This window comes from Saccostrea echinata, unplaced genomic scaffold, assembly GCF_033153115.1.
Source record: "Saccostrea echinata isolate AGI-Se365-2 ecotype Australia unplaced genomic scaffold, CSIRO_AGI_Sech_v1 ptg000013l, whole genome shotgun sequence".
In the NCBI taxonomy this organism is placed as follows: domain Eukaryota; kingdom Metazoa; phylum Mollusca; class Bivalvia; order Ostreida; family Ostreidae; genus Saccostrea; species Saccostrea echinata.
In genome coordinates this window covers 1162554-1176341 of record NW_026889762.1, presented here as the reverse complement: position 1 = coordinate 1176341, position 13788 = coordinate 1162554, and the positions used below count along the sequence as shown (strand labels likewise).

Genomic DNA, 13788 nt, shown 5'->3' with positions numbered 1-13788 from the left:
AAGTTGCAATGTTTCTCATTCCCAGATAGCATGACTACGTTGGCCCAACGTTGGCTAATGGTTGGACCGTTGGCCGATGGTTGGCGTTGGGTGTACAACGTTGGCCCGACGTTGGGCCAATGTCAACATAACACTACTTTACTCAGAAGCCGAGGTTGGTTGGGGACACAACGTTGGCCCAACGTTGGGCCACTGTTGTTAGATTGTCACCACTAAGTTTACGGAGTTTGTTGGTAGTACAACGTTGGCCCAACGTTGGGCCAATGTCAAGATAACACTATTTTACTCAGAAGCCGAGGTTGGTTGGGGACACAACGTTGGCCCAACGTTGGGCCACTGTTGTTAGCTTGTCACCACTAAGTTTACGGAGTTTGTTGGTAGTACAACGTTGGCCCAACGTTGGGCCAATGTCAAGATAACACTATTTTACTCAGAAGCCGAGGTTGGTTGGGGACACAACGTTGGTCCAACGTTGGGCCACTGTTGTTAGCTTGTCACCACTAAGTTGACGGAGTTTGTTGGGAGTACAACGTTGACCCAACGTTGGGCCAACATTGTAAATTACGTCCCTATTTTGATACATTTTGTTGGGTAAACAAGGTTGAGCCAACGTTGGGGTGAAGTCAGAATTCAGGGAACAGGGTGAAGTGTTCTTTATATAATCGGACAAAGACAAAGAGAGAGAGAGAGAGAGAGAGTGAGAGTGAAAGTAAAAGATAAAAAAATGGTTAATTATATGTATTTAATGTTACACATACCGTGTGTTCTTAATAAACATGCATGGTGATGTATCAAGCTTTTTTACGTAAAATGTGTTTAAATCTTTAAACTTAGTAATAAATGAAATGTTTTTTGAGAATCACATAAAAATTTATTCAATTATGCATAAATCTAAATTAACTTACATGTCAAAAAAAAAGAAGAAATAAAATGAAAATATAAGACGAACACACTATATAAAGACTCCCATTACATAATTTTTCTAAAGTGTTGGGTTTAGGGAGCATATTCCAAGATAAGAGCACATTTTCTGACCAAGCAATTAGGACAGGGGTTTTCACAGCGTGAGACTGGTCAGTTTCTATGGTAATCGTGATATCTGATAGGACGGGATGGTCAAATCTGCATCTTTTTAGCACGTCCAACACTTTAATCACGGAGGTTTCCTACAGAAGAACGTTGAAGGTGTTATGTAAAAAAGAAAGCTTAAATTTGAAATGTGTGTTCTTTGTGTGGAGTTTTAGAGCTGTGTCAAGACATTTCACATATACAGAAATGTAAGTACCATTTACCTCAAATTATTTCAGATTTCAATGCACAAAATGCAAAGTTTGTTTATCTAAGCATGCTAAATGTAATCTTTATCTTTTTTCTAAGCTTGTTTAAGTTTTATGTAACTAGTTCAGTTGCTAATCACTGTGCCATTTCTGCATGATGTATAAATCATAAAATAAAACCTATCATTGTTACCATTAAAATCTAATTTGTACACGGTTAACAGCTCTTGAGCTTAATTTTTGAAAAATGGTAAATTAAGTTCATCAACCGGGACTGTAACAAAGGAAAATATATAATCACGTCCACATTCCAACTACATTTGGATTCATAAATTTTATTTTTTTGAATATATATCTTTGAAAGTTTGGCTGGGCCAGTTTCATAATCATTTAGACATCTATAAAATTCTGTCATATATTTTCTACCAAATGTTAAGAAAAGAAATCTAGAAGTTATTACTTGGTGCTTTAAAGGAAAGCAAATCTCTTCTTTATAGATTAAAATTCTCATTCTATTTAATTGGTGGAAATAACTTGGTGAATAAAGAGGAGGGCATTTGCTGCCAATGTTCTCTGACAAAATTGCAAGGAATTCCATTGGATGGGCAAATGAGGAAAACCAGCTTTTCAAAGATGATGGGGATTTTAAAAAAGTAAGTAATAAAAATACGTGCTCAGTTTTCCCCCAGAAAAATGCTATAGTCGTACATTGCTACTAAATGTAGAAAAATATAATAATATTACTAATTTAAAAAAAAATACAAAATAATTAAAATATCCATTGTATTAATAGTTTCTAATGCAAGGAATGAATTACTATGAACTTGTATAAAGTACGACTTTACTTTTAGTTTTCAGCATTTCTCTTTATTTTGAGATTTGCTAAATGGATTTAACATTTATTTATTTAAAAGGAGCTGTTCGAAATAACTGCTTGTGTGCCAAATAAATTCCTATGGAAATTAGCAATTCCACTGCATGTGATCATGAAGGAAGAATGAGAACAGACAGGGAAAGAAAGAAGGAAATGCGTTCAAAAATGAAACAGAGGACAGTGATTGGTTATTAACCTGTTAACGATTGAATTTGCGAAAAAAGTGTATATAGTAACAATAAGTGGAAAAGGTTGGAAATTAATTCTAGATACATATTTTAATCTTAAAAATGGGCAAAATTATTTATTGTTTTAATTATATTCAAAATACATTTGTTATTTCATACTTTCAATTGCTTAATTCCCTTGTGTAGAAACAATTAATTCCATCACTAATAATTTATTTTGTTCTGATTAAATATAAGAAGTTAAACAAGCCTGATATTATTTTTTATTTATTTTAGCTAACTTCAATACATTTTCAAGTATAGGATTGGAGGTAGATTTTTTTTATTGTAGAGACGATCGGATTAGTTCATTTGCAGATTTGTAACAATTTAATGTGTGTATGACTTACACATTAGGCCAATGTTGGTCCAATATATCGGGCCAACATTGGACCGATGAGCAAACTGACATTGGGCCAATGTCATTTGCCAACGTTGGCCCAATGTAATTAATGACGTTGGCCCAACATTGACCCAATGTCGCATTCATTGGGCCAATGTTGGCTCAATGTTGGACCAATATCTGTAGAATCACACTTTACATTGGGCCAACGTTGGCCCAACATATCGGGCCAATATTGGGCCGATGAGCAAACTTACATTGGGCCAATGTCATTTGCCAACATTGGCCCAATGTAACCGATGACGTTGGCCCAACGTTGGCCCAATGTTAGCTTGCTATCTGGGTTCTTTGTTGTTGAGAGAAAGAAATCAAAAGCCTGAAAGGCTTCAATGGCATCGAACACGAAAAAGAATTTCAAAACATTTTTTTTTTAATTTATAGATAGCAGATGGTAAAATAATTGACTAATAAAAATGTTCAGTTTTGAAACAAATGTCAAATTTACAGTCTGGGGCATTATGCCATGGTCCGAATAGAGCAGGGTTCGAATTGACTAGACACCGTCGAACATGTTCATGCTGGATATCAAGTTCATCTTTTTTCAGTCAATTAAAGAAATATCAAGGATTTAATGAATTTATATGAATATTTTTCTAATTGTCAATGTCTAAGCATTGTTTAAGTGCATCTAAACAACAACCGTAACTCGCTCAGTTGCGACTACGACCGAGATATGATCGGGCGTGGTAGGCCTATATGGTGCGATATGGAAGAATTGGTGAAATACAGTAATAACTTCAGTTTTTATGATAAAATTGGTTATAAGATTGTAAAAGTAAGGTTTACATTTGGAAATTCAGTCCTATTAGTCTTCTAGCATTCGTGTTAATTTAATATTGTGGTTATTTTACCGCTATTAATATAAGTTGTTTGTGTTTATACATGGTTCTCCTTCGTAAACTTTATTCATGTCATTTAACATAGCCTTTCTTTAGAAATTCATCCGCAAGAACTGTCACGTTTTTCTTGTGTGAAAATAAAAATTAAACCAGGGTATCTTTGTTATGTGATAAATTATTTGTAGATATAATTGATGCAATTTTATTTTCAAGCTATTATTCACTGTGAATATTTTCAAAGAAAGCGATGCATTGTTATTGGTATTTTCTTTTGCGGATGCATGGACTGACACATTCGGTCGCGTAAAGTTTGGTCGCCCACTACATGGCATTCGAGCTCAAGAGCTCGATGCCATAAAAAAAGCACCGACTTACTATTATTTTTTTCAACTTCTTATAATTTAATTCTGGTTATAACGCGGCATTAGAATTCATAAGGAAAAAAAAGAAAACAGAGTCTATTAGCTTAAACCATCTTAAAGAAGTATTGGAACAATATAATCGACCAGTGTTACCATTGAAAATCAGTTTAGATCATATGTTGTCCTCCATCCAAAAAGCTAAAGAATAGCCTAAAATATTCATTTTGTTGATGAAATGAACAAACTTTAAGTGTCAATGAAAGACCAATTTCACTCATTTGTATATGGTTCCAATTTGTATTACAGTGAAACTTGTCTAATCCGGATGTTGTGTAATCCAAAATCTTGTACAATACGATGTAAAAGTCCCTTGCAGTAAAATGTTGTCTAATCCGGAATGTTGTCTAATCCGACCAATTTCTTTGGACCAATGCTGCCTGCTACTGCCCGGATAAGACAAGTTTTACTGTACACGCAATTAGTGAGATCTGACCTATTAAGCATACTTTCCTTTTTCTGCATAAAATTTCAAGCAAGCAGTTGTATAGGAAAATATAATTTATTTAACGCATCTCAACCATGATATGTATACTGTCACAACTGGTTTTTCAGAATAAAAATAATTCGTTATGCATCAATGCACAAGTAGAAATGAATCTACTTAGAGTACTTCTAAACAAAACACATACATAAACATTGCATCATACTTCCATAATAATTTATCATACACTTTCAAAAAATTAATTAGAACCATAGAGAAAATAAATAAGGAGAAAGTTAACTAAGACTTACTTACTGCTAAACTTAATGGAATGTTAAACAAGAACAACTGAAATCCATTAACAACAATAAAAAAAACTTGGTTATCTTGAGACTGGAATATTCAATATGGAACAAAATATATCACTAATCAAATGTTCTCAAAAGATACTATATGACAAATATTAATCATTTCTTTCTTTCTCTCAGTATCAAGCTATATACAAAATTTTACACAGATTGTCACCTTTACATGTAAATATTACATTATTTATCAAATATTTACATTTCGCATTTACACAAATTTAATATTTAGTGCATCATCTAAATTTATTTACAACTACACACAGACATTTATGCAAAATATTTCTTAAACATCACTTAATTTAAAGAAAATCCATTTACAAAAATTAGTCCTTTCACTTTATAAAACATGATTGCACTGTCTTTTTCCCAGCATAATATCTAATAGGTTTATAATTAATTTTAAAAAAAAAAACTCAATTCCCTGTATTTGCATATCTTCATCAGAAAAGTCCAAACACACAGCCAATGACTAAAATGTGCAGCAGGATAAAGTATCCCCATATCATCTTCCTGATTCCAGGTCGCATGCGCATCAGACGGTTTAAACTTCGACTGGAAAAGCAGAGGTATTCCCTACAGTACATTATGGAAATGTGACAAAACCAAACGATCAGCATCCATATACATTGGATATTTATGCTTACAGCTTAGCATCAAAAGGGGTTTCATAAAATGAATATTAGGCATTTCATGGGATTTATAACCAAGAAACTCAAGAAAGTGGCTGTGAATACGAAATCTACTCTGCAAAATCTCCCTGTAATCTTGCTACATACTAGCAGTGAATAAGTAGGCAATAAACAATTATCAAAAGGATTTTTTTTTATTAATTGTTAAATGAATCTAAACTTTTTTCACAAAAAAACATGCAACAAAATTCATTTACCGACGGACTCTTAGCCAGCTGCAGACTCTCTGACCATATCCTGCTCCACTTCGCACTGAAAAACAAAACATAATCACAAGAATTTTTCAAACATTAAATTGTTCAGGCAAGATAATATCAAAATGTAATAAAAAAAAAAACATACAGAGCATTGGACTGGTTTCCAGGATTCTATTTTCATCTTCCTCTTCAATTTGGAGCTGAAACTACATAAATACAAAATATTTACTTTTTTCTATTATTACTTGTGCATATATAATGCATGTATTATGTAATGTCTAACAATAGTTTAAATTCATTACGCAATGATTCCATTATGTTAATTTAAAAACAGCTTGAGAAGGTTCTTTTTTATGATTAAACCAAATATTGAAAATGAACTGATAACAGATACATGGAAAATCTGTATCTGTTCCACCCATGCTTGTGGCATTTACATAACTACTGTACTTTTCCACTTTTTACATTCACTAGCCTTCCCTACTTCTTTGTTCTCTGCTGCCAGTCTGGCCTGCTCCTGTAGTGTGTTCAGTGCCTCTTCTAGCTGTTGTCGTTGTTCTCTTTCTGTCTTCAGTGATTTTTCCATTGCATAGTATTGGTCTTGTAGTGTCTCACGTGTTAACTCTGTTTCTTGCAACCTACAGTGCAAATCAGAACTATTACTTTGTGGAAACTATTCACTAGAACTAAAACTGTCTAAACTTGATCACCTGAATATACATGTACATACTTGGAAAGAAGTTGTTTAACTTCCTCAACTTCTGGTTCAGCTGGAGACATGGTGATCCTGGTTTCTTCCGGAACAACCTGTTGTTCTAAGGCTTCAGTAATTTCTACTGAGGAGGCTCGCTGCATGGCAATGTTTATGGCTTTTGTTTCCGATTCCAGCATCTGAAAATGACATTATGATAAAACTTTCCATTTTGAAACTTGTTAAAATTATTACTTTAAAACTGGAAAATTAAGAAAAAAATCAAATATTTCGTAAAATGAAGACTAATTAATTCTGTAAAAGCCTGCAGCTAAGGAATAGAGTAGCAAAACTTACCTTGGACTGAAGTGACATATGAGTCTGATATAAAATTCTGTACTGTTGTTGAAGAGATGATAGCTCACTTTCTTTCTCTCTTAATGATTTGGATAAGTTTCCAAGTTGAACATTAAGGTAACCCCTGTCTTCGGCTAACTGGCTAACCTATAAATGCAAAAATTGTGTAAAAAGAAACAAAAATTTCCATCAAATTGTTATGGAAATGGTTCAAAAAGTTAATGTTTCAAAATTATACCTGCAGAGACATTTGCTGACACCTTGCATCTCTCTGTTGAAGTCGGTGAGCCATTTGATTGAGTTCAACTTGTGCCCTGTTTTTCTGATCCATGGCAGCTGAGAACTGTCCCTGGAGCCGCTGATAATCTCCATGGAAGTTTTCCATCTGCATCTGTCCGTTTTGTGAAATGCCTAACTGAGCTCTCATTGTTTCATTGTCAAACTTCAGTTGCTGCATCTTTCCTTCAGTTTCTACTAATTGGTGACTGATATTTGAATTTTTCTGTGTAAGGTCTTCACATTTTTTCTCAAGCTGCTTTATATTCTGAATGAATGTCTCTTTTTCCCTTGCCACATGCTCTCTTTCTTCCTTTATATATAACGCATCATGGTCACTACTATTCTGTAGTTTTGTGTGTAATTCTTCAATGTTCTTTGCCATATTAGTATTTTCCATCAATATTTTATTATACTGTTCATTCAAAGATTCATATTCTTTTTTAACTTCGTTAAACATCTGGCTCTGAACTTTTAAATTTGCTACTTCCCCTTTTAACGAATCATTTTCTGAAGTAACTTCATTCAGATCCTCTACTAATGACTCATACTGTTCTTGCTTTTCCTTTAATTCCTTCTCCAAATCACTTGGTGCTGACCGCTCACGTGAAGCATCTTCTTTCCTTCCTTTAGACTCAATAGTCATCATACATAGCTGAGATTTCAGCTGTTCATTTTCTGTCTGGCTTTCTTGAAGTCGTTTATTTAACATTTCTACCGAATCTTTGGTTTCCACCTTTATTTCTGATGAGCTGTTTTTTCTTAAAACTTCTACCTCTTCTTTCAAGCTTTGATATTCAAGCTGGAGCTTATCGAATAAAAGTGCCTTGTAATCCGAAACCTGTGTTCCACTTCTCAATGTTTCATTTTCAGACATTGCCTCATTCAATTCCTCTTTAATTAGTTCAAGTTCCTCTTCTAGGTCTTGGACTCTGTTGGATGCTTCTGTTTCATCACTAGAAACATTTCCGACTAAATTTCTTTCATCCTGCTGCATGGTTTCTATTTCTGTCTTCAGTTTATTATTTTCCTTAAGTAAGAGGTCAGCCATCTTCTCTCTTTCTTTAAGCAAGATCAATTCTTCTTTCAATTGCTGATTCTCCATTGTTGATTTATTAAGTTCATCTTTTATCAACTTGATCTGATCTTCAGTTCCTTTAAGAGATTTTTCAATGTCAGTGTCATTGGATGAGCTAGGACCTTCACTTGCAGCATACTTTGACTTCAGAGCTGCGATTTCAATTTGTAAACTATCACAAATGGATGCCTTGACAGAAGCAACAGTTAGTTCTCCTTTTAGACTATCAATTTCTGTTGCCATATCATTCAAATCCTCTTTAAAGGAATCAATTTGATCCTCCAAGTCTTTGTTTTGATCTGACTTCTTTTGCAGCTCTAGTTTCAACGACTCAATATCTTCATCCGAAGGGTGTTGTGATGTGCTTGTTTTGCTACTCCGAATTTGTTCTAATTCTTCTTGAATAGTTTGCTTGTCTTTAATTGTTTGGTTTAACTCTTGTTTCTTTTTGTCAAGGTCTGATCTAACTTCTTCTACTTCTTCCTCAAGAGATTCAACTTCTTCAATCTTCCACTCCATAGCACCTATTTTCTCTCTCATTCCTTTGTTCTCAATTGCAGCATCATTCAATTTAACATTTAGTGCCTCGTTTTCATTTTTAAGAGTATTCTTCTCTTTTTTCAGTTCGGATAAATCATCTTTAAATCCATCAATCTCTTCAAGCAATTGCTCTCGTTCATTTTCAAGTTCTTTAATTGAATCCAACAATCCTTTCGACATTGTTTCATTTTCTTTCGTATTTCTTTTCTCTTTCTCGAGCACAGAATTGGATTCCCTCAATTTAGCCACAATATCTTTAAAACTTTTATTTTCAACCTCTAGAGAATCACACAGCATGACACTGTCCTCCAGTTTTCTCTCTAATTCCACTCGCTTTCTCTCAGCAGTTTCCAAGGAAACTTTCAAATCGTTCACATCAGACAATTTGTTTTCAAACTCGGAAATCTTTTCTGTAAGTTCCCTTTCCCTTAAATTCATTTCCATGAATTTGCTTTCCAAAGATGATAATTCAATTTGTAGTTTTGAATTAACATTATTCAGTGATTCCAATTCTCTTTCTTTTTCTTTGCACCTCTGATGCGTTTGACATAACTCCTCTTTAAATGTCTCTATTTCGCTGTTTAATTGTTTTTCAGTTTCTTGTTGCTTTGCTAATGTGGTTTCCAATTTGCTCTGGGTGCCTTTCAAAGTCTCAATTTCAGAAAGAAATCCCTCCCTGATCTCCAAATCTTTCTTACATTGCTCATCTAATTCTTGAATCCGTAGTATATTTTCCTGAGAGAGCCCATGTTCAGAGTCTTTTTTCAAAGTCTTAACCTCTTCTTGAAGCTTGTCACACTTGGTTTTGAAAGCTTTCAATTTGATAAGCATTTTTTCGCATTTTCCTTCAGATACCTGCAATTTCTCACATACTTTTTCATGAGTTTCTTCCAATGTTTTTAAATTCTCTTTTGCTGCTTGCAGCTCATTTTCAGCATCGTCTGTTCCAGACTGCCTTAATTTTTCTACCTCTCTTTTATCATTTCCTTCCACAAACTCAGAGAAGAGCCTGTTAGTGGAGGAGGAAGTAAAAACTTCTTGTGTTGGAGCAGTAGACATATTCTCAAGTTTAGCCTTCAGATCTCTGTTCTCAGATAGGCAGCTCTCATTGTTCTTGAGCAAATTGATGTATTGCTGTTGTAACTCAACCCTTGCTTCCTCGATTGTGCTACACTTTTCAGACAAATTAATAAGTTCACCTTTTAATTCATTATTTTCTCGTGATAGATTCTCAAATCTCAACTGTAGATCTTCACCAGATGAATTTCTCTCTTTTTCTTGCTCTTTCATTTCTCCAATTTTAGATGTTAAATCAGAAATCTGAGAATGTAGATTTTGACTGGTGTCTTCCATTTCTTTCATTTTTTCAATAAGAGTATTGTTCTGTTGTTTTTCTTCATCATTAGTTTTTCTGAGACTGTCCTTTTCCCTGACAGCTTCATCAAGTTCCATTTTGAATGACTGTATTTGATGCATCAATTCCACATTTTCTTTAGTTTTTATTTCTAACTCATTTGCAAGGTCATTAGATGACATTCTATCTTCGAAGTCTTGATGAATTTTGCTTTCAAGATCAACCACCTGTTTAGAAAGGACACATTTTTCTTCAACCACAGAACTATATTTGTGTTCTAAAGTTTGCATTCTTTCATGTTCCTCTTTAAGCTGTTTCTCCATATCATTGAGTATTTGTTGTTCTGCTAATCTAACTGATTCCTGATGTGCAGTTTCCAAACTAACTAATTGTTCCTGCAATGAATTTAATTGATCCTTTGAATAGCTTTTTATGGCTACAAGAATATCTTCAATGCTTTGTATATTACATTCAAGGCCTGTTACTTCTTCGTAACATTCTTTCACTGAATGCACTAATGCAGACAAACACTCCTCTTTCTCCTCTAAGGAATTTGAAAGAAAAATAACTTTGTCTTTCAGCTGTTCTACATCTTTAACATAGGACTGAATTGATTCCTCCAATTGACCTTTTTCTATTTCCATTGTATGTAGATTTTCCTGAAGATTATTTGCCAGTTCACTCTTACTGTGTACCTCTTGTTGTAATGACTGCAACAAAACGTCGAATTCACTACCTTTATGCTCAAACTCTTCCACTTCTCGATTCTTTTCTGCAAGTTGATTCTCAAATTCTTTAATATTTTTAGACAAATGATCAATGATACTGTCCTTTTCAGGGTTATTTACCGTCTTTTCTAGCTTGTCCTTTAAATCTGTGATTATTTCTTCCTTGGAAGATATTTCTTGAGTCATCTGGTCAAAATGTTCTTTTAAATTCACATATTCTTCAGTCTTGTCTCGAAGCAATTGTTTTAAACTAGTGTTTTCCTCTTCTAAGGTTAAAATCTGCGAATGCATCTCTGACTTCTGAGATTCAATTTTTATAATATTTTCTGTCAGTCTATCTGTTTCAGTTTGTAACCTATCACTTAATTTGCTATTTTCAGCTTCAAGATCATGAATAGTCTCACCATGTTTCTCAAAATTCATTTGGAGCAAGTTCAACTCGCTGCCTCTTTTTTCAAGTTCATCCTTCACAGCTGTTACTTCTTTACCACTTGCATTAACCAATTCCTCATACTCTTTTAGTTTCAGATATAGGTCTTCTAATTCCTTATCTTTGCCTTCAAACTCGTTTATTTTTGCTTCATACAACACAATTTTCTCTTGAAGGTCTTCCATTACATGTTGTTCTCCACTCTCACTATTCTTTTTTACTTCTTCACTGTCTTCTGTAAACGTATCTTTTTTCCGCAACTGGTCTCTAAGAGAACTGATTTCAGATTCAAGATCTTCCTTTGATTTCGTTGCTTGTTGGAGTTGAAATTTGATTTTTTTAGCTGTCGCTAATGCTTTACGGAAATTCATGTCTTTTTCTTCAAACTGCTTCTTCAATTCTTGAATTTCCTGTTCTTGTTTTGCACATGTTTCTTTTGAATTTTCCAGCATTTCCTCTGCCTGTCCAAGCTGATTAAGACGTTCTTCCATTTCTTGCATATTTCCTAGAAGTGACGCTATTTTTTCATCTTTCTCTAATAATTTTTTCATCAACATCTCTTCATCAGAACTCTTATTTTCAACCAAATCAGTTAAAATGTTTTCTTTCTCTTCCATAGACCTTGCAAGTTCATCAGCAATTGTTTTGGATTTCTGTAATTCTTCTAGATCTTTTTCAAGGCCTTTCTCTCTCTGTTCTTGTTGATGAAGCATGTTGGATAGAGCTTCAACCTGACTCTCAAAAAATCGTGTTTTTTCCTTCTCTGCATTTAACTCACTAGATATGCTTTCAATTTGCGTTGAAAAATAGTTCTCAGTTTCCTGAATCTTTACTTCATCTTTCTGTAGTGCTGTTGCTGCATCATGATATTGTTTTTCAAGTTCACTGATTTGTAACTGATGCTGTTCAATCAAGCCTGTTAAAATATTTTCCTTCTCTTCCATAGATTTTGCCAGTTCATCAGCAATTGTTTTGGATTTTTCTAGTTCCTTCATTTCTCTTTCTATTTCTTTTCTTTTCTGCTCTTCTTCATGTAAATTGTCTGAAAGAATTTTAATCTTCTCCTCAAATAAATGAGTTTTTTCCTTCTCTAAACTTAATTCATTAGATAATTCTTTAATTTGTGCTGAAAAGAAGTTCTCAGATTCTTCAATTTTGGTTCTGTCTTTCTTTAATTCCACAGTTACATCACAATTTTGTTTTTCAAGTTCACTGATCTGCAACTGAAATCTTTCACAAGTGGTAGTTAAATCTTTCTCTCTTTGTTTTAAAGCCGAATTTTCCCCTTGTAAATTTTCTGTCGCACTTTTTAACATTTCAATTTCTTTTTGATATACTTCAAAAGAATGATCCTTTTCTTCAGACATCTGTTCACTAATCTTTTTAAGTTCAATAACTTCATTTTCTTTCGTATTGAGTTCCTCCATTCTATCTGACAATGACCTTTGAAGTTCTTCATTCTGAGCTTGTAATACGTTCAGATTATGTTCAGCTTCTTGCAGTTTGCTCATTGCCACCTCCTTCTGACTTGTGTCCTCCTTTTGGACCTTCCTAAGTTGCTCCAGTTCTAGCTCCTGTTGTCTAACCTGGTCTTCAAGTTCCTGTTTGAATCCTTCCATCTGCACAATTTGCTCTTGAAGATGATCCCTTGTCTCATCAGCCTACAAAATAGGATTTGTTTTCATCAGATATTGAAAAATCGTAATTTGAATTGAAAATTTCAAAGCTATGGAGAACAGAGAAACAATACACTGATATATATATATATATATATATATATATATATATATATATATATATATATATATATATATATATACAAGAATTCTAAATGGCTGTTGATAATAGTGCAATATCATACTTGAATCATTAGTTTTCTGTATATTTATCCATGCATGATTATCATCCGTATATTTTAGAAATATACCTTATATGTTAAAAGTTAAATATGAATATATGTTTGATTATACAGCTATATAAATGGTCCTAATATCTGAGTAATGGATCAATGCATAAACTAGCATAAAGGGGTCACAAGAAACAAACTTAATATAAATGTTTACACTCTTCAAAATTTATTTCATTTCCCCGGATGTTTTTCAATTGCTAATACACATAAACGAAACCACTCTTCAATAACTCTTTGCAAATATTCATATTACAAAAGGATTGATTGATTTAATGAAGAAAAATATATATCCAGGTAAAAACTGAACTAATACACATTAAAAAATATTCACGAAATCAAAATGAATCCAACAGCATGAAACAAACTAAAACCAGTTAGTAAGAAGGCAAAGCATGCATCTATATTAATTATATTCGAGCATGCAAATAAATGTATGCATACATAATAGCTAAAGATGTGCAAGAACAGAAGTTAGTGGAAAGACAGAAAAATGCAGACAGTCTCTACTACTGATTACACAATTACAACAACTACATAGCACTAAACTGCATACAACACCAAAGAAAGTACAACTGAGAGTACAATGTTAGACAAAGTGCAAGTCTACAAAGTTCCTTACATCTTTTGTCGAGTTGGTTGGTTCCATTTGTTCCATAGATTTGGAATGCGCAGCTCCTAGAAGTTTTTCTGTAGAAATTTGAATCATTGGCT

At 33.5% G+C, this 13788-nt stretch overlaps 1 protein-coding gene across 1 annotated transcript in view; it reads right to left on the bottom strand.

The window, feature by feature from the left end:
• Nucleotides 1–4680: 4680 nt before the first annotated feature.
• LOC133186304 (golgin subfamily A member 4-like) overlaps nt 4681–13788 on the bottom strand; it is a 33530-nt gene continuing 24422 nt past the window's right edge. The window contains exons 7-13 of the mRNA XM_061321527.1: nt 7001–12829; nt 6763–6909; nt 6445–6605; nt 6199–6352; nt 5860–5920; nt 5715–5769; nt 4681–5401 (exon numbers count right to left, since the gene is read on the bottom strand). Coding sequence (XP_061177511.1) covers nt 5269–5401; nt 5715–5769; nt 5860–5920; nt 6199–6352; nt 6445–6605; nt 6763–6909; nt 7001–12829 — 6540 coding nt within the window. The 3' untranslated portion in view covers nt 4681–5268. The remainder of the gene's footprint in view (nt 5402–5714; nt 5770–5859; nt 5921–6198; nt 6353–6444; nt 6606–6762; nt 6910–7000; nt 12830–13788) is intronic.